The 21,234-nt window shown below is 37.4% G+C and overlaps 1 protein-coding gene across 3 annotated transcripts in view; it reads left to right on the top strand.

Annotated features, from left to right (window-relative positions):
- The window catches only part of MAST2 (microtubule associated serine/threonine kinase 2), a 185,627-nt gene that overhangs the window by 39,191 nt on the left and 125,202 nt on the right, over positions 1–21,234 (top strand). Inside the window, exon 1 of one of the 3 annotated variants that reach the window (XM_030953120.1) lies at positions 7,611–9,880. The exons of the other annotated variants lie outside the window; for them this stretch is intronic. Within the exon in view, the coding sequence (XP_030808980.1) occupies positions 9,842–9,880 (39 nt within the window). The 5' untranslated portion in view covers positions 7,611–9,841. Of the gene's footprint in view, positions 1–7,610; positions 9,881–21,234 lie in introns of those variants that run through there. 3 annotated transcript variants of the gene reach the window in all.

The following is a 21,234-nucleotide window of genomic DNA, read 5'->3' as shown; positions in this document are numbered from 1 at the left end:
AAGGAGGGAAGGGAACCCTCACAGTTCACTTGTGCATATTGGAGCTGAGTGTACTTGTGGCATCATCTGCAGTTTATTTCTTTGCTTTTCACTACTAACAACATTACAAAAATTAGTATTCTACAAGCTTGAAAGACAGACTATTATCTAATTGGCTTTTGGTTAGGAGGATACTGATTTCTAGGTCAATGTAAAACAAATGAGCATTTAAATTGAAGAGGAGCAGCTGTTCCAAAGCCCCTTTCCACAGTGCCTGGTTTTGTTAAGGATAATTATGTCTAATTTTAAATTATGATAGCTTTGAGTATTGAGCTTTGCCTTGTTACATCCATTAGCTCATTCTCCTTCATCAGTAAGAATGTTCTATCATGGAGCTAGGTTTCTGATTGGATTTATTTTTCTGGGCCTTTTGAATTATGAAGAGAAATACAGCTTTAAGGATGGGGTTTTCAACACTTTCATGCCAATGTTACCACACTCACATTTTATTTTTCGAGGTCTCAAAACTGATACAGCGTGTCTTGATTCCCGTGGAAAGATACTGCTGGGAAAATACATATTTATGTAAATGTGTAAGATTTTTGTTCATATTTTTAGCTTGACTATGGAAATGTCAGACTCTGGTGCTGAAAAATCCAAGAAAGCTCTTGTCAGCCTTGGAAGGAAACATATGCTAAAGATGTCCTGTGGATTACATACTGCTTGTTTCAATTAACACATTGATATTCTCTGTCAGTTCTAGAGACAAAAAGCTCAGGTGACAATTCAAATGATGCATGAAAATAACATTTCAATTTTTACTGGTGAGCTCAGATTTTTTTTAAACAAAGAACAAAAGATTTCAACTGTTTTGGTGTATCTTATTTTAGTCAGTAGTATGTTTGAATTCTTTAAGGAACATATATTGTAAAGATACTGCTGCTGCAATGGAGCACATTTGTTTTTTCTGAAACGTTTGCTGCTGGACGTGTATTGTTGTGTCACATGTAACAATTTTGTGTTTGAATTTAATTTGGAGTAAAGTGTAACTGTATCAAGAAATGCAAAACGTATATATTTGACTATTAATTTGAATTCCAAGCATTTTTATCTGCTACTTTTATGAAAGGAGACCTGTTTTCACATGCCTTGTAAAATAATTATTGTCACACTTTTCTTTTGAGAAAAATTCTTGGAGTCTTTTAAGCCAGCAGTTTTACTGTCTTCTGTTTCTTCTCTCCTGATGGAATGTAAATGGTTCTATTAAAAAACACCAAAAATGTTCAAGAGATTGCCAAATTACTATTATGTCTCTACTCTTTTTAAAATGAAAAGTAGTTTTCAAATGAAAAAAAACCAACCATGAGAACTCATAAAAATGGGAGGTCTAGTGCAGATCCTGGTAAAAAGGGAGAATTGAAAAAAAAAAAGTTATCATTGTACTGCAAATCTTTGAAATCCTGAATGAATTTATTTTTTTTATCTTTCTGTTTTTGTTCAAGTTTAGTGGATTAAAAAAAAAAGGATATCTATAAAAAAGCTTTTAACTTGTCCAGCACTTTAAGGAGATGACAAAATTGTGAGAAATCAATAGCAAAGTTTTGTCTGAGACCAGAAACGGAAGAATAAAAACCTGTCAGAATCCATCAGTAAAAACTGCTGTGAGATGTCTCCCTGGATATCGATGTAAGCTTAGTTAGGTATAAACAAGGAGAGTAGGAGAGAATAAAGCCCTCTAATTCCAAATGTTTTGGCTTATCTTCAAGTATTTATTTCAAAGGTAGCGTTTGATGTATATTATGTTGGTCTTAAGCCAGCAAAATGGTACAACCTTTGGAGTCTTGTTTAAGCACTTTAATGTCAGCTGGAAACCAAGGTAAAATTCATGGTATATAGAAATGAATTGTATGTGGATTAAGCTGGAAAAATATGTTCTGTTTATATTCTGATAGTACACACTATCAGAGTGCTGTAGAGTCTGTTCTGAGCAGAATAATTAAAGAAAAAGCAGTTGTTAAGTTTAACGGCATTTTTCCTAATGGGTTTTTTCCTAATGACTGCATGAATCATTATTTGTAACTATTTTACCAGTGTAATAGAAGAGGTTCCTTGTGTCATGAAAAATCAGGTGTTTGTTTTGAAGAAATGAGTGTTCAAAATGACAAATATCCTACAGATACAAGTGGGAGGAAGATACAGTGAAATACAGCTCGGTTTGGTCTCACACCTCTGCAATTTGTTGTCCTTACAACTCTTTAATTTTGTCCTTACAACTCTTTAATTGAAAAGTGCCATCTTTCTATTAAAATTGTCTAGCTTGTACTTCAAAGTTAAATGTGGCTTTGTTGATGAAGTAAGAATTGGAAGCAGAAGTCTGGGAGGAGTGCACAGAAAAGGGAAGTGTGTATATGCAAACCACTGCTGCTGTGGTGAGGCTGCAGCAAGGGCAGTGCTGGTCAGGAGAGTGGATAGTGGAGGAAATCTTTTGTGTGCAGTAAAATTTTGGGAGTATTTATCAGTAAGTCTGTTTGCATGAGATATGAGGTGCATCTGTAATTTGTAGCTTTATAGAGCCAGTTTCTAGGGCAGAATAGCTTCTGGGCTAACTGGATTCATAATGTCTTTCCTGGGGGATTCTTGAAACTACAGCCTTTGTTTCCATAAACATTTCAGTAAATGTCAATAGCTTCATTTGGGAAACACACAAGTTGGTATTGAGTCCTTGAGCTTTGGGGTTTGTTGCCATTCTGATTGGAATTATTAATTGCTGAGGTTTAAATCCTAAGATCTGAAGTGTGAGGGTTGTCTTTATAATAAAGTAAGAGAAACTTGATTTCAGTAGTCATCAAATGTTTAGTAGACAGAAATTATATTTTCTTCAGGTTTAAATTTGCAGCCTATATTGAGAAAGGCTTTTCTGCCTATCAAAACCATGTTTCTTTTAAAGATGGCATTGTATTTGAAAGGTAGCATGAGAGAAGCTGGTTTCCATTCTGCTCTAATGGCAGTTCAGCTCCAGAATATGAATTTGCATAGTGAATCCCACATTTTCTATAAATATGAAATTTAATTGGAGATTCCTTTCCAAAGATGTTAGCTTGAGCCAAGGTTCTGCCTGGAAGCTGGTGTCTCTTCTGCATGTGCCTGCTCTGTTACAGTATGGAAGCAGTTGTTCTGTAGATGAATGAACCCTTTCCTCCAGCCTTGTCGGCAGCAAATTTACATTTGTATGGAAGATGAGTGGGAGTGCCGCCTTTCATAAGGCATTGGATGTGGGGGATGGGGCAGTCTGGCCCGGGAATCTAAACCTAACAAACTGGGAACGGAAAGTGTGCTGTGAAAGCCTGAGTATTGTGTAAACCTTGAGCATTTTAGACATTTTTTCAGTGTTTCTTTTTCTGGGACCAAGCCTCATAAGCGGTGGCTCAGGATGAGTTCCTGCTGTAGTTCATTGCTAATGCACAGCTTTGCTCCAAAGGTCTTACTTTATCAAACTGAATCTTGTAAATAGGCAAGACATCCAGAAGAAATTCAGACAAGCTGTCAGGCGAGTTTCCTTAGGTTGGCTGCCAAGTTGTTGTTTTTTCTTTTTTTAAAAAACAAGTTACCTCATCAGCCTTCCTGGTTTCAGTATTCTGTCAGTGTATCTCGAAGAGACACATTTTTAAATCTCCAGATAAACACAGCTTGATCAAAATAAATAAAAAAGCCCCAAGCACTTAAGTTTCAGTTTGACAGTGAAACATTTGGCTCATTTTTTTGCACAGATAAATGCTACCAAAGACTTAAAAAAAAATGTCACTAAAGTTGTCAGCTTTTAAAATTTTGGAAAGTGATCTTTTTTTCCCACCAGACAATATGTTATGTAAGGAAATGTTATAGCTTTAAAGTTTCCCACAGCTTGATGTCTTGTTGCTTTTAGTTTTGATTAAATAGAGTAAAAACTATAATGAATTAGGAATTATGAAATTCATAATTTACATTATGAAAAATGTAAATTTTGACTCTTGGTATTTTTAGATCAGGACATTGGTTCAAAAAATTCCTTGATAATACAATATGTAATTAAAACCATTGCATCTTACTGCAGAAAATAGACAAGCTGTTGGTCTTTTTAGCCTGATTTTTGGATGGGAGTACTCTTTGTGTAGCAAAATGTGAATTGGTGATCATCACAAGATCTTCCTTTCGTGTAGTGCTGCCGTCCTTCACACCCTGTCTCCAGTGATGGGGCACTGGTTGTGTAAGAGACTTTCTGGTGTTTTTGTAGTTATTATGAAATATTAAAATTTTCTAAGTGGTCAATATAAGTGGACTTGGACCTCTGGAAGGACCTCCAAATTCTCTGGAGTTATGAATTTAAGGAGTGCAGCTATTGGATTCACTTAAGCTATTCTAGACAGCACACACACTTTTCATCCACAATGTGATGACTTTATTGCCAAGATGACCTTTACTGGTTTTGCTTTTATGGTAATGGTAGGTTTCAATTCTGATGCAACGGTGTAAACCACAAAAGATGTCAGGATGCAGTGCCAAGAACCTGAAATGACTAGGAAGTCATAGCAAAATTATTTGCCCTATTTTAGTTAATTTGTAGTTTTTTCACGGATGTGGAGTGATACCTAGAATTCACTGCAAATATCAATTACAATTTCAGATAGGTAGTTTATATTCAGCATAGAAAGTACAATATGCAAACTGAACACAGCTCAGAGATGAGCCACGTGATTCTACACAGATATGTCTTTGTGCATATGTAAATGCACTCTGATATAGTAGATACAGACTCCTTTCTTATTTATTCCCCTTTGCAGTTGCTTTGGTGAGTAGAAAATGTGAGTAATAGGATAAGAGCTTATTCAGGAATTCTCAATTATGTTTCAATAAAATGTATTGTACACAGGAGCAATCGCACAACTTCTAAGTGACTTCCTGTGGTCATTGCTTTTCTGACTGTGAAATTGGTCTGTCCTTGGTCATCTTCCACTGATGCTATTTGAAAACCTGTGGGCTGCAGAAGAGCTGAAAGAGTTGTTGTTTTGATGATACTGAAGTTAATAGATGGAAAACTCCTGTCATTTTCACCTTGGAAATGTTCTGACCTCTCAGATGTTTTTATTCTACAAGACAGAGAAGTGATAGATTTTGGTAGCAGGCAATGGAATGGGGTCTGAATCAGCATGAATGAGAAGAGACTTCTTATCAAAAGACATAAAATGCTGACCAGAATCCAAGCACAGACCCCTCCTAGAGACCTCTGAGAGGTAGGGTTGTTTGCTGTCTAGTGTGTAAAAAGTAAAATTCCAGGTCCTCTTAATATTCTTCAATGTCTTGTCATACATGTGGCTTTTCCTAGGATAATTAAAGGAGATTAAGTTCTTAAAGTCTTTTAATATTGATGTTTTCCTACCCTGGAAACATTTTATTTTGGATCTTTCATTTTATCAATATTAATTTCAAAATATAGGCCACAGACATGATTTTCCATGGTGATGTCATCAGTATTATATCTAGAGACAGTACCACTAATTTATGATGTGTAAGTTCTCTTGGTCTGTTCAGAGCTTCCCTGAATGTCATAGCTACACATTATTTTTAGAGTTACTTTTCAGTTTACAAATTCACTGTTACACCTCGTTCCTTTTTGGAGTTTGGATGCCTTTTAGGATGAAAGACACTGTTGTCTTCGGCAAGCATTACCTTTGGACTTTCTACCTAAATAAAGGCACAGAATGGTTACCCTGGCTGAGCCCAGTACCTTATCTCTGATTGCAGGCGTCTAAGGCAGTGTCTCTTCCCAGAACACTTGCAACTGTTTGTGACTATGGGTCAACTTCAGTGTGTTTCCCTCTTTAAGAGTTCTTGGCAGATTCTTCAATGCATTTGTCCAAACACTTCTGCCCATGCTTGTGATTCTTTTCCCCTCCAGCCTTTTACAGCCAGAAATAGCCCAATGTGACTGTTGTGTAAAGCAGTAGCTCCTTTTGTTTCTTTGGGAATTGCTCTTAGCCTTGTTTAATTCAGCCCAGTATTGGCAAGCTGATAAACTGCCCTTCCCAACTTACCGGGCTAATCCTTGTAGGAACATACTGGAAGTTCATGGCCATTTCCATTTCTTGATGTCTTCAAATCAACATTCAATTAAGAACTTTCTCAGAACGTTTTCAGAGTACTGCAGCGAAACAGGAATTGGTTGGATTATGTCCAGGAGATCCCAATGCTACACTCCCCTTTCTCTTTCCCTGTTGCTGCAGAGCAAAGCAAATTTTCTCCAGATTTGTAAATTTGATGGAGGAAGGAAGAACTGAGTTAGGAGCTTACTAAAGTTGTTGGTTAACCAGCTTTAAAGTCCCTCTTTTAATCCCCCTTCCTAATTTCTTTTAGTGAAGTTGAATATTAAGGTAGGTACTCTCATTCTTAAAGGATTCAAGTATTACATGACCTCCTTATTTTGATTTTTTTTTTCCCCTGATAAATAGGGTTTTTTGTTAGATCATTTCTTGGTGTTGCCTGCATCTGGAAACTGTTTGAAAACTTTCTTCCAGAATTAACTTTTATATAATTGATAAAACTACATTTTGTGTCCTTCTGTTTCTTTAGTATCATTCAGTAATACATCCTTTAATGGAATGTCTTATACAATACTTTCTCATCTCTAATTGGAGACTTACCTGCAGATCTTTTAGGATGTTAAAATCACTGTTTAAGGGTAGTGTAATCTTTTGATGAAATGACAAGTAAATTTAAATTTCTAAAGGTAATATTTAGTAAAAAATCTTCCATGTCAGAGAGTTGCTTTGAAATTCCATTTGTCCTTCGCTTGTTTCAGTTTGATCCTAAGTATTTTCTCCCATCTTCTTTCATCATTGATTTTCTATGGTAGATTTTGCTGAAGGAAGAAAAAAAGAGAGTGAATGAGTCTTCACAGTTAAACAGGAGAGAAGAAAAGGTAACGGTTGCTCCATTTGTGATGTTTTTGGTGGTGGTTTTTGATCTGACATTTAAGCAAACACTGAAGAAGGGAAGGGAAGCTGGAGGAAAAGCCATGCCTGTTCTTTTTTCCAGCAGCCCCACTTGGCTTCTCTACCCCAGGAACTGGGTAAGTGTGGCAGGCAGCCAATTTGAAAGCATCCTCCCCAAGAAAGCTTGAAATTTGGAAGAGAACAGATGATTCTCATGGTATTTCAAGACTCATGCCAGGCTCAATCAATTACAAGTCACTTGTGAAGACATATTGAGAATTGGCAATGTCTGAATACTACGGTAAATAATCCAGGAAGGATTAGATGTATATGTGCCAGTAAGAATGCTTCCAGTTATGTTATGGAAATAAGTTATGGTTATATACTACTGTTATCTTGCTGAAACATTTTCATTTAGTGGTTGATTTAGGAGGAGGATACAATGGGAATGGTGTTGCATGACTGTTAAGATGCCTTGGTTCCTCTCACAGAATGTGTTGTTTAATGCTGGTGGCCTTAGAAGAGGTAAGATCAGTGATCCAGTTAGTGCATGGTCTAATAGAAATATTTCTAAAATCTATTGTAGACTACAACAAATTGCAAAGTGCATATAATATGTATGAGCATGCATGCCAAAGTGTTTTGTTTCTATGAGATTTTCTTAGGTAAAAATAGAATTTGTATGGTACTAATGTCTGATAACTGAAGTTAGTATTTTGTATTTTTTTTCTGAGGAAGCTTATTTGATGGCAAAATGCAAGAAATGATATTGAAATCCATCATGAACGTTATCCCAGTGAAGTCCTATGATCATTTTACATTCCTGTGTGCTTTTAAACAGCTTATTCTGTATTTTAATGTCGCTGTTCCCCCCGGTGACACATCCTTAAGTTCTCCCGCAGAGTTTTGTGGCTGGCTCGCTGTTCCCCAGCCCCATTTGCAAAAGCAGATGCTGTTCCTTTAAAATGAAGTGGCTCATGGAGTTGTTTTCACTAGCGCAGGTTTTTATATGGTACAGTAGGCTCCATGCAAATGAGCTCTGCCCTCTCCGGAGCGCACAAAGGCGCTGCAGCCCTCGTTCGGCATTCGCTCGTGTAAATCGGCAGATGGATGGAGGCAGGCACGGCAGCCGCAGGATTTATTAGCTGCTCTCAATAAAAGACCACACTCGCTCCGCCGAGGATCAGGAAAAAGCCTGGTGAATTGGATTGAGTTGTATGTGCTTTCAGCTGACTTTACAATGATGTGTTCAGCTCATGTGACTCGGTCACTTAGCATGAAGATCAGCTGAAGATTTCCGTGTAAATCTCCGCTCCTTTAAGCACGGCCAGACCCGTGCGCTTGTCCGGAGACTCGTTTTTGGCTCGCGGCTCTCAGAGCTGCGGGGACAGCAGCGCTGCCCGGGCTGGGCTCCGCTCGCTGCTGCTTTGCACACTTGAGGATGGCTGGCTGAAATCCCCTCAAAAACACAGCTCTCGATGAAGTTTGATTTGTGTCTCTAATGAAATCCATCAGAAGTTAGGTTCTTTTTAAATGCAGTGTTTATATTCAGAAGTTATAAATAGACTCTCTTCCTAAGCTTTTATCAGGAGATGAAATCTGTTGCTTTAGCTTTCTGCTAAAAAATTGAAGGTCATTGCGGCAATAGGTTGTTCGTTATATTTTCTTTTTTCCTTTTTAATCTAGAAAGGGCATGTGTAGGACAAAGGCTTCTTGACATGCTCAGAAATTTCAATGATACTGGGATGAACATATCTAGATTTTTGGTTTTACTGAAATGGTGTTTGGTATAGCTAGAAGCATTGTTGTTGTTTTATTTTTCAACACATGCTGTATGCTTGTGTTTTAAAATGGCATTGGCATTATGGACCTAAAGGGGCAAAGCCCTTTTTGACCTTGCTGGAGTTGTCTGTGTGAAGGTAGCTGGAAAACAGAAACTGCAGGACAGACTGAAAAAGCCTCAGCTGAACTGTGCTTTTTCATTCCCCCCCGCGCCTTTTTGCTATGGATGATGATGAGGGAAGGGCTACTTCAGACAGCTCTGTCAGTGATGAATAGATGAATGAATTCTTAAATGTTCAGGACTTGCAACATGTGTTCCAGACCCTTCAGCACATGAGAGTCGCAAGATCTCAGCAATGAGCTGAAGAATGTGCCGTGCCTGCTGCATGGAGGAGCCCAGCATACCTCAGAGATAGCAGAAACAAAAGAATGTGTGACAGTATCTGAAGAATCCCACAGTTGCTTTGTCTTGCAAAGGAGTAAAGGAATTTTTCAGAATTGGGAAAAATAAAATTTCCATGGTTTTTGTAGCTAGATTTTTCTGTATTTTTGGTGCCAGTGTATCGTCCTGTGTGCCCACAGTATTGCTTTTTTAGTTAGCGTGACTGTGTGTTTTTTAAAGGAAATGTGACCTGGATTTTGTGAGCTTATTATACACAGTAAATGAAGGCAGCTGTTTTAGCTTACTGATCCTTTATAACAGCTCGAGTAAATTGAAATAAAGCAAAAATGCCTGTGTATGGGATCTGAATTAAATTCCACTCTTTGGCCTTACGTGGAGTTGTGGATTATTATTATTATATATTTGTAGACAGTTGTGTGTATGAGGGGAGTGAGACAGCCAACCTTGAAAAGATTTAGGAAAGTCGAAGAGATTTTTTCAAATGTGACCTGCAAAATCTGCCACAAAGAGGCAGACAAAATTACATACAGATAGTCAGAGACTGGGCTGCAGTTCTTCCTGACAGGCAAGTGAAAGACCATGTCCTATTTTTAGCAAGTGGACGGAGGGCGAGTGGGAGGGGGAGAAAAGTTTGAAAATAATGGACTTCTTTAACAGTTAGAGAGCAAAGCTAGTGAGAAGCAAGTGAGCTTTAGTGATCAGCAGTGGAAATATGGATGATTCAAGTATTCTTCGAAGAAGAGGGCTGCAGGTAAGTTTAACTTCAGCCTTCTTTTATTTATTCTTCTGCTTGTAATGTGACAGTCTCATTAAAATGCTGACAGTTGTTTGGTGTGAATCAGGTTGACTGAGAACGTAACAATGATACTAGAATTTGAGTTTTTCTGTTTTTACTTAGTGTATATTTTATAAATTAAAAGAAGGATTTTGTATACAGTAATAAAATAATATTTTAATGTCTTGGATTATATCCAATAGTTCTGTGACTATTCCTATGGTAAGAAGTGAAGTATAAACCATGAGGCTTACCTTAATTTTGGGGCTTCACTTTTACAGATACATACAAAAATCTGTTACATGACTTGTCAGACTTGCCTTAGAGTAGCCATTTTACTTGAGCATTAATTAAAAATTGCAGATTGGATATTCTCATTTATTTTTGACATATGCTTCTTTACTGCTTCAAATGCCCAGTAATCCAAAACCAGAATGCAATTCAACAATGCAAATAATATTTATATTTTACTTTCAACAGCTATCATTGTTGCAATAAATACTCTAATTTGTTTTGAACTCAAACATCATGTGAAGTTTTATTTTGTACTGGTGCTGTGGAAGCTGGACTCAGTTGCACTGGTCTGACAAGCAGTAATCTGTGCCAGTGTCAGTGGTGTGTGATAACTGAACTGATGCTTATGGAATAAAACTGCTAGAAGTGAGTGAGCTCCAAAACCTTGTGTGAGATGGACAGGGAATAGATTTGTGCTTGAGAGCAACATATTCTTCCCTCCAACCCCCCCTTTTCATTGTAATAGGATGGTATATAGCCTATTACATACTTGCTAGCATAAGTAATTGTTTATAGACCATGAACGTTGCCTATTAAATTAACCATGTCTGTCCCATTGTTTAACTTCCTTTGAGGAAAATAAATTTAATATTTTAACATATTGCTATTCATGCCTTGCTGATGCTTTAAGGCAATTACAAAGTAATTGCTGCCTTATGTGAATATGTTCTACATCTCACCTATTTATTTATTTATTTACTGCTTATTAATATTACTGAAATAGCTTGACACAGTGTGCTGCATATACCATGGTGACAGTGTATTAGGATAGTACATTTCCTCATCATAAAATAAGCTGTATTTACTTTCTGTATAACTGAGTATATAGGAATAAGTAAGATTATTTGGGGGTGAATTTTTGGATAAATTGATAATTATTTTCAATGTATCTAATTAATCAAAGTTTCATAAGCAAGATTTTTTTCTGTCCACAGATAATCAAATTTTTTTCCAAGCCATTTATTGCTTTTCTGAATCTAGCATTTCTTGGGGATGTTTTATCTGTTTGACATACCAGGGAGTGGTTTTCATGGTAGTTCTTCAGGGGAGTATTGGAAAAGGAAGGGAGGTTGGAGGAGCCCAAATGTCCACCAGTGTCAGCAGAAGACACTGCTGGGGATGAGAATGCATTTCCCTGGTTTAACTTTGTAGCATGGTGAAATTCCATCATTTTGGTGGTCCTGAGTATTTACTGTCTAGATGTAGTGTTGTGTCTGTCCACAGTTGGGTAGGTATGTGTAAATGCATATGCATATATACATATATATACATATATATATATATATATATATATATATATATATACACATATATATATATATACACATATATAGGTGTAATCAATATCTACATCAGGAATGCTCCAGTTACTTGGAAAATAGGCTAAAAGGATATCAGGAAATAAGGCAGACGTCTAAAAGGAAGTTAATGCTAGATCATTTCTTTTTCCTCTCTGTATTTTGGAGTAGAATTTTTGGAAGAAATTGTGGCTTTGAAAAGTGACCATTTTATAGTCAATTTCAACTTCAAAAATCAAGAAAAATTAAAGAACTGTTGGGACATTGCCAAGGCACTATATTTAATTGCTTCCCTTGGAGAGCTGGGTGTTGCTAGTTTGAAAGGCCACTGATGAAAAAAATTAGTTTCTTAGTTCAAGCTGGATGTTGATGGCTTTTAAAATGAACATCAGAGCCCAAATTAGGTTTTCTAATCCAACCTCTCCTCTCAAAGCAATGCTCATTCTAAAGTTAGATCCGGCTGCTGAAGGACTTGTCCAGGCTGGTTTTGAGTGTATCTAGGGATAGATTTTGCAGCCTTTTTTTGGCACCTGTTCTGGTACTTAATCAAGTGCACTGTGAAAATCTTGTTTCCTTTATGTTTCACTACAGGGCACTTTCCAAATGCACACACGTATATTTTCCTCATGCTCCTTTTACCTCCATCACCTGAAATGCTTGTGATATCCGCATTGTGATAAATTTGTCTTCTTGGGGAGCTCTCTCAGCCCTGATCCCTGCAGGAAATAGCTGTGGGCTAGAGGGAGCAGATAACCTAAAGGAGCAGGAGTGTTCCTACATGCAAAGTCAATATAGTGGCACGTGGCCCTTCTGTATCACTTTCTTCATTTGTTCAGTTCTGCTTTTGTTGCATCCTGTTTGGTGCCACAGATTTGGTCTACAAATCTGTAGTGGTGAAATGTGTGGAAATGTAAGGTCCAGGAGAGGTAAATCAGATTTCTGTGTACATGTAACTGTATATATTTATATATTTATAATATACACACACGTATAGCATGCTCACAGTGTGACATACCTGTGCAGTAGTATTGAGAAGAGGCTGAGAAAGAGCTTCTAATAATGGAATATTCCTTTAATTTCTAGGCTTTCATTTTAGGTAATGAACTTGGACTTTTGACATAAATTACTGCCTAGGGACAGGTGCTAAGTGGTGGAGCTGTTTCTGTTGCTCTGTACAGAGATGTGTATTTGGATTTCTGATTTATTTGGTGTCACATAAAATGCATTGTAATGTAGCCACAAATGTTAGGAGGCTACCTAGGTTTGTTATTGTTCCATGTACACTTCTTGTTGCTGGTATTTTAGTGCAGATCATAGCAGTAGTACCCAGTGAGTCCCTGTGAAGATGAACTGGCATTTTGATCATCTTGTACTAGAAAATGGTGGAGGTTTTGGTTTCTTTAGCATTGCAGGAGCTGGTGCATGTGTGCTTTTACTCTTCTCGCACATGCAAGAAATTGGAGTTTCTATCCCCAAAATCCTCATTAGTGAATGCAAGTAAGAAAAGTAATGGAGATTGTGCTATTCTAGATTTCAGACACTTGCATGTAGCTTATATTCTGCATTTGTGCTATGTAAGCAGTATTCAGATGTGGCTGGACATTATCACCACAGTTCCCTGCATCCATCTTTCCTTACAGTGTGGTATCTCATTTTCTGTTGAAATTTGGGCTAACTTCAACTAGGTAATTTACTTTGTGGGACCACTTTTGTGCTTGAATGTGCTTATCTTGGCTCGTGTTTCTACTGCACAGCATGTTTGGCTAAAATATAATATACCAAAAACCCTATGCCTCCTAGCCCACCAGAAGAAAAATTCATTAGTTTTAAAGATAAATCTAACACTTTCCTCCTGAGGGCAGGGGAGAAATACGGCATGGAGAGTATAATGAGTATTTGGTGGACTTGTTCTTGAGCTGGTTTATTTTACTCTAAGGACTGAGCACTTTTTTGTTTTGTTTTATAGGGAAAGGGAATCAGAAAATCAGTGGAATCTCTAAGCTTCAATATATTTAACAATAGGAGGCTGACTGCACTGTACAGTTTCAGCCTTCTCTGACACACCCTTGGCCATAATTTAAAGGCTCTGAAACTTGACTAGCTCTTCAATTTTATCTCATGAAGAGTGTGTTTTAGAATTATTGAAGACATTTTTTGCTGGCTACAAAGCTCATTACAAGGTCTGATAAAAATGGTGTTAGTAAGAATACTGCTTTTTACTGTACTTTTATAAAAAAATTAAAGTAGAAATTGCTCACTAAAGGCCTGTAAGTTGTTCACAGTGAAGAGAGATGCTAAATGGGACTCAAAATTTGATTTTTCTGTTCTGCTGTTAAAAAACTTCTGAAATACACATTAACTAAATAATTAGTATCTACATTTTAAACTGAAAGTTACCTTTGTAAGTTTAGCGTGAAGATAGATGCATACATACACATGTAAAGATCTTCAGATGCTACCAGTCTCTTGGATTTGAGTTTTTGGAACTGTGTCCTGCAGGGGAGCCTGCCATGGGAAATATATTAACGAGACTTATTTTATACTGCTCACAGATTTACTAGGAACATAACTGAACCCACAAGTCAGATATCTGCTGAAGAGCTTCCAGCAGTGATGATGTAGGCAGTCACCACGTACACTGACATCTGAGGAAGAGGTGATAACATGAGAAGATAAATAAAAATGATTTATTCAGATACTGAAATTTTAAACCCATCTTAGCATACCAGAAAGTGTATGCCAGTTTTCTTTTAAAAAATATTAGTTAAAGAAAAAGAATTTTTTCAGATTGGCTTTCAAAAGAAGCAAGATATATGTTCAGGCTTGGTTCCTGTTCCCTCGGTAAATTTCCAACACCTGAAATTAATTAAAAAGACAGTCTAAGTTCTTTAGCTTCTGTGAAAATTGGCAGCTGACAGGAGGAGTGGGATCTGCATTGGTGTTAGCTGTGTGGAGAAGGGAAATGACCTTGCTCTTGTACAGAGGTTGGTGGCTGAGGGTGTCCAGCCTGTCTGGGCAATGTGCTCTGTCTTCTGCTGAGGAGGAGAGCTGGGGAACTGACTACAGATGAATGGCTGCTAGAATTCATTAACTAGAGCTGTCATAAACAACTGGTTTTGACTAAAGTCAGTGGAAAAAAAACTGTGAGGTTTTATTGTATGAGTCTGTTGTAATCTGGTGCTGGGATGCTGTGTGTCACAACATGGGAAAATGAATTGTTGTGAAATCTGTGTGGTACATCTCATTGTAGGACTGAGGAGTCATGCTCAGACAGGTGTGAAGCCTTGTGGGTTTTTGGTGGATGTCTTCTGGGCCTGTGAGCTTTCCCACTGGTTGGATTTTTCAGGATTGGTGCTTGTGGTCCACTTGGCAATGGAATAGGGAAGGGAACCAAATTTGGGGGAGCATGAGCTTCTGGCATTCACTTTGAGGACACTAGAAAATGTACCAAGGCAAAAATGCAAAACCTTGTCAGAATAAAAAGTCCTTGAAACGTGGACAAGGAGAAAAGGTTAAATGGTTTGCTCAGGCAGAAAAGATGGCATTTAGCTGCTGTCTTCAGGGTGCTGTTAAATTGGTTTGATAATTTGCTGTAGTTAATGCTTAAATAAGTGCTTTCAGTTTGTCAGTAAGGACATTGTGAATGCTTGTATAGCTGCACTAAACTATTTATTTTCAGGCTGTGAGGAAAGATAAAAATACCTGTAATTAATATTCTACTACTTCAGGAAGAAATGTTTTGTTAGCAGGTGACTGCAGGGAAGAATGGATGTATGTGTGTGAACCTGAGCCTAAGGAAAAGCTGGATAGAGGAATTCTTCCCAAAAATAAACAGCAGTACCTGTTTCACACATTTCATTGGCTTGAGCATGTCAGCTGGACTTGCTTGTTGCCATGAATGTGTTTGCTGCTGGTGGCAGGGGTTGCTGTGTAGGGAGTGGGAGTGTTTCTCCTCCTCACCATCAGCCACTTGGAGTGTTTCACTGGTGTTAACATCGCTGCATTTTGTACTTGCTTAAGGCTGGAAATCCCAAATCTTAAAGGGAAACCAGCTCTCCAGCCTAGCAACACAACATAATGCTGCCATGCTGCAAGACTGGTGTTTAATCTGCTTATCTTTAATAGTCTTCACTGCTTACACAGACCCACTTACCTCTTTAATGAGAAGAAATGTCCTGCAGTGAGGCAGTGTGTATTTTGCTTCTAGGCTTATGTCATCAGCCTGGAAGTTGAAATTGGTTAGGGCGCATTTTATTTTCCTGCTGTCAGTTCTGCTGGTTATGGTTGCCTCTTCAGTTCCTCAAATACATTGAAAGATGGTATAGAGTGGTTTTTGGTGTGTGTTAGTTTTTTTTTATTTTTTAAAAGGAAACATAATAAAACATGCCAAGTGAAAAAATTTAATTTTGAAAACTATCACTATTCATTGGGAGTAGGCAGTGCTTTTGTGTTTTCAACAGATAAGTATTAATTATCTTTGCATTCTAAATATTTGTAAATTTTGGATAGTAGTCACATAAATTACAAAAAATATTTTAAGAGTAGCAGTATTTAATAACACCTAGAAAAGGATCTCTAAAATGTCAAAAGATATTTAAAGTCAGTTGTAAATATATGGCAGTATTTCCCATATGATTTATCAGTTGGTCTTCTTTTATTTTGTATTAAATTGCTTTACCCAAGCCATGAGTATTTATCTGACCTGTAGAAGGTATGGGATTTTATAATTTCTGAGATCAAGACAGGATAGGCTTTTCAGGGTTGGTGATTCTTGAATTTCTAGGAGCTACTATTAAAAATGTGAAGTAATTTGTGGACTCCAAAGTGTTTCAGTGTTATTCTCTGAAGGAGCTGATATTAAATCTTAAGATTTTTTTTAAAGAAATGAATACCCAAGACTTTTTGATGTGCATTCTTAGCACAACAGTGAGAGTCAAGAAACTGGATTACTTTATTCAGCAGCTATGTGAATAGCAGAGTGTTTTTGCCCACCAGAGCAGTGTTCAAATGCAACTGTTTTGCTCTTGGCATCCAAGGTGGTCCAGGTATTCCCTGTAGTTTGTTTTCAGTTGTGTGGATGTATTCTGAATTTTCCAATCTGTGACTATAGTTTAGCAGCTCTTTCTCTCTTTCTTTTTCACAAAATATTTAAAGTTTACATAGTCTTTCAGTAATTGAAGACATGAGGTTGGCTTTGGTGGAGGTGGACTTAATATTTATTAAGTTTTGCTCACTGAATCTTCCTGTTTCTAGTTGTTAAAGGCTTTTCTTAGTTGTGTGACTTCTGGCCTGGCTGTCTGTGACATTCAAAAGAATTGCTAAACAAAAGAAAAGCCACCTAAAACTACAGTAAATTCAAGTGGTATGAAAATGATTTGTTAGACTAGGTTTAATGTAAGCAGGTATGCTTTAGAAATATGAATTTTCACTTTACTCATATCTTGTGAAAACATTGGGTTTGTACTGTAAATAATACAGCAGTTCCTTAAACTTGGCTTATGAGCTTTAGAATCATCATCTCTATTTAAAGATTTGCTATGAATCACACTTCGTAGTTTTGTGATTCACAGTGTGAAAGTCTATTCCACGTTAGAAAGCTAATTTCAGCTTGAATTCAATTATTGTATACTATAGTAGAAATATTTAATACATGACATTTTACATAAATGCGTCTGCATGATTAAACCTTGAAGTTTCTTTTATTTTGTTTCAAGGATCCAGTTGCTTCAGATTTTGATAGTGTTTATTCTAACATTCAGCCTTACTGTCCATAACTGTTCTCCAATATCAATTTTATTGATATATGTGGAGGTAATCAGGGCCATTTTTCCATGCATCCTGATGTGTTGTCTGCTGTGGGGCTTTGGGTGAAGTGCTGCACTGCAGGCATGTCATAATATAGTGAATTAAGGGTTTAACTCTTCCACTTCCTATGCAGAATGCTTCCTGATAGATATCATTGCTGTCTTTTGAATGAATTTCTTAAATAGATAATGGCATTTATGGTTTTGTATTGTTTCTTTTTAGAGATGAGGTATATATAGAGATCTTTGAAATCTGGACTTTGAAGTTATCAGCACGTCATCTGTGGATACATTCTCTGGATGGAAAGTAGTTCAGCTTTGTTTTTACCTGGTCAAATCTATAAATGACTCATTTTGCTAATAGCAATGTTCCCTTTAAATCAAATTGTTGAAGCACAACAGATGCTTTTGTAGCCAAAGGTTTCTTTTTCAAAATACTCTTGGGTATTAGTGTGATAAAATCATGTTTGGAATGAGGATGAATATAAATATTACCTATTGTATGGCACAGCTTAAACAACTGTAACCTGATATAATTACTTTTAAATTACTTTCCTCAAAAGATGAAAATATTAATTGCCTCTGACATTTATCACTTGTTTTACATCAGCACAGGCTAATAAATGTCACTTGTACTGCCAGCCAAAAGAAAGAAATGATATCAGATGTCACTTGGTGTGTTCTGTGAAAAAGGCTCTTTCTGCTCCACTGGTCCATGAGCTGTGGCTTGTTCCTGCTGGGGATGACTCCATGGTCTGAAATGGAGCAAGCCAAGCCCATGGCCATCACTTCCCAGCAGATCTGTGGCCCTGAGAGTGTTTCTGTGTGCTTCCAGTATTGCACTATTTTTTTCCCCTTAGGTGTGTGTAGTGATCTCCTTTTAAAAATGTGCATTGTTTGCCTTATTTTTCATAACTACAGTGAACAATTTGGCTAAGGTGGAAGAATGTGTGCTGACTGGTGGAGAGATCCCCTGGGGGGGCTAATTGTGAGGCGCCTGTTGGGAGGCAATTAGGGTCTTAAAAAACCTAAACAATGGGGATAAATTTAAAGGCTGAAAGAGGAAAGAGGAATGGATTGTGGTGAGCTATGGGCAAGAAAAAGATTGGAGGTGACTTAAACAGGGACATGAGTGATTTTACATTTGAGATTGATTTCAGGTTGCAAAGGCTGTGGGCTGACAGTTTATTCTCTCTAATGGTCTCCAGTCATTTACTGTTTGTTTTCCTAGCTTTTATCTTTTCCTCCTTCAAATGTGAATGTCAGGCAGCTTCCTGTTCTGAGCTTGTTGTCTGTTTTGGTAGGTCCTACCTTAAAACTCTGTGGACCAAATTTACACCTGGCAGTCCTGTTGCACTTTGTCTCAAAACATTTATTTATTAAATAGCAACCAAAACTTCTTGTACTGAAATGGGCAAACATTGAAGTTTTTTAAAAACAATTTTATAATCTGGGATAGTTTTGCTGTGTGGTGACTGCCTGCTTGTAAATTTTGAGAGTTTGACAGTGCCAAGCTGATATTTTTCTTTCAAAGTGGCTACCATGAAGAAAGCCCCTCAGGGAGATGAGACTACTGGAGACCTTCAGAAAGCAATGTTGTGCTTGATTAAGTTTAGACAGATGATGGAGTGATGTAGTAAAATCATTTTTGTTAAGGCATAATACAACATAGAATCCAGTGTAGTACCATTGGGACTGATAAAAATGAAATACTAAAGAAAAACCATGCCCTTACATACAGCTTTCAGCAGCAGATGCAATAGGTGTAATTTAGTTGTGTGGTGCTGGGAACATAATATTGATTTACCATGAATCAAGAGAAATAGCCTGTACCTTGCCTGGCTGTATGGATTGCAGCAATCTTGGGGAAACCTGTTACCTAAAAATGGTGCTCTAACAGAATCTCTTCTTTTTGATAGCGGTGGGGAGGCGAGTATAGGCAGGTGAAAAATCCAGTTACATATCTAAATGGGGGAGGGGGGGCAGAGGTCCTTACATACTGTTGCTGGGAATTGCCAATTTTCCATGTACTTAACTCACACTTCTTGAAAAGAACGATTTCTTGAAAGCAATCCCTTGCATAACTTGCATAGAATTGAAGGCAGTGGAATGAGAGGGCTTTGGGGTAGATTTTGCCTTGTATTACTTTCAGAAATAACTTCATCCTTGTGTAGCATTTGTGTACCACAAGATAAAGATATTTTTCCTCTATTAAAAAAAATATCTAGGAAAATAGCATTTGAGGTAAAGTTACAGTGACTTCAAAGAAGGTCAGGCTGGTCACTGTGGCATGTGAGTTCTTTCTGGGAGGCAGTAGTTCTCTTGGTCTTCAATAGGAGAATTACTGGATGAAGTGATTACTGTTTGTGTTTTTTGGCAGACAATATAATGCCACCAAAGGGTTTTACTAACTCCACCTTTCAACTACAAAGAGCTGTATTACCTTACTGTTTGAGAGACTGGTGTATGGCTTTCATTCATTTACCCCTTAATCCTCAGGTGACCTAGTTTATCCTGTAGTGAGATGGCTTTAAATACCCTTGACATAGACCCTGATACTCAAAACAAAGCGCTCTTGTATTGGTGTCTTGGGTCTCTTTATGTGCTCATGACTGATATCAGGTGAAAGTGAGTGTTTCAAGAAACAACTATTCATTTTTGGTTTTGGACTTAAAAAAAATTCTCCATTGTAGGCAAATTGAAGCCTTGTCACAAGAGGGCTTTGCCTCCCCTCATTATTCCTCATTTATCCTTATGCCACAGTGCAGATCCTTCTGCCAGATCCCAGTTGTTCCACAGGTGAAGTCAGACAGAACTGTGCATATTCTATAATGGGACTCAAAAGGGGGTTTTATAGTTGAGTTCCTTCTGTTTTCTGAAAACTTTGGAGTTTAACAACCATCATTTCAATATTCTCTGCTTTTCTTTCAGGAAGTGAGCTTGATTAGAGGGCTGCTAAATTAACGTCAGCAGGGTGCATTGTGCAAATGAAACCTGACCACTTCAGAGCAGAAGGGATGTTTGAAATGGAATGGTTGCCTTTTTTTGCCCCCAGCTGGCAACCTTGGTTTCTCCTCAAATACTCTTGGTGAAGAATTAGCACTTCTAAACTCCTAGAAGGCAGATTTCAGAAAGCATTAAAATCATTCCTGTTGGTATTTCAAGAGCCCCCTGCTCTCTTGGAAAAGAACCAAATAAAACCCAAAAAATCAAGCCGGCAAGATACTTAGCTGTAGAAATAAAAAGAGGCCACCTTTATACCTGGGCTGGGTTTTTGGGTCTTTGCTGAAGGTTCTTATGGGAATGGTTGATTTGGCTTTTGTTAACTTTGTTAATAAAAAAAGAAATGAACAAATGCCATTTGTTTTCAGGAGCCAATGAGAGGCATAAATTTACATTGGTGTTGTGTGGAACAGGTTGTGGTTAGGATGGGGAAGGATGGGTGAACCAAATATATGTGAAAGCTGCAAGCACTCAGTTTGGGATGCTGAGTTAGTTCTGATAGAACACAAAACAAAGGGAATTCCTCTTTAATATTTGTGTAAGCAGGTTTAGGGAATATATTATGCTACACAAAGGCAGGGGAGAAAAACCTTTTTGCCACTTTTCATCTTGGGTGTGTGCCAATTTTAAAAAAGCAAAAATAGAATACAGTCCTGTTATTAGTGTAACAGATCATGATTGATAGTTGTTATGGCTAGAAATTGGTTTTAAGCACTGTATTTTGGAACAGCTTGAGCATTATTATAGACTTTTACCTAACATGCCTCTCTTAAAATCTTGTTTCTGCTCTCAGTCTTTCAACCATGCAAAGAGATATATTTGGACAAGGTATCTATTTTTTATCTGTTTGAAATAACATTCACTTTACTGTTCAATAATCAGCCCTCTTTTTTTCCCCTCTGAATCTACCATTTGTTATTTGTGTAGCTAT

Source organism: Camarhynchus parvulus, chromosome 8 (genome assembly GCF_901933205.1).
Source record: "Camarhynchus parvulus chromosome 8, STF_HiC, whole genome shotgun sequence".
NCBI classification, from domain to species: domain Eukaryota; kingdom Metazoa; phylum Chordata; class Aves; order Passeriformes; family Thraupidae; genus Camarhynchus; species Camarhynchus parvulus.
Note: the sequence above shows the minus strand (reverse complement) of the source record. Positions and strands in the feature narration are given on the sequence as shown.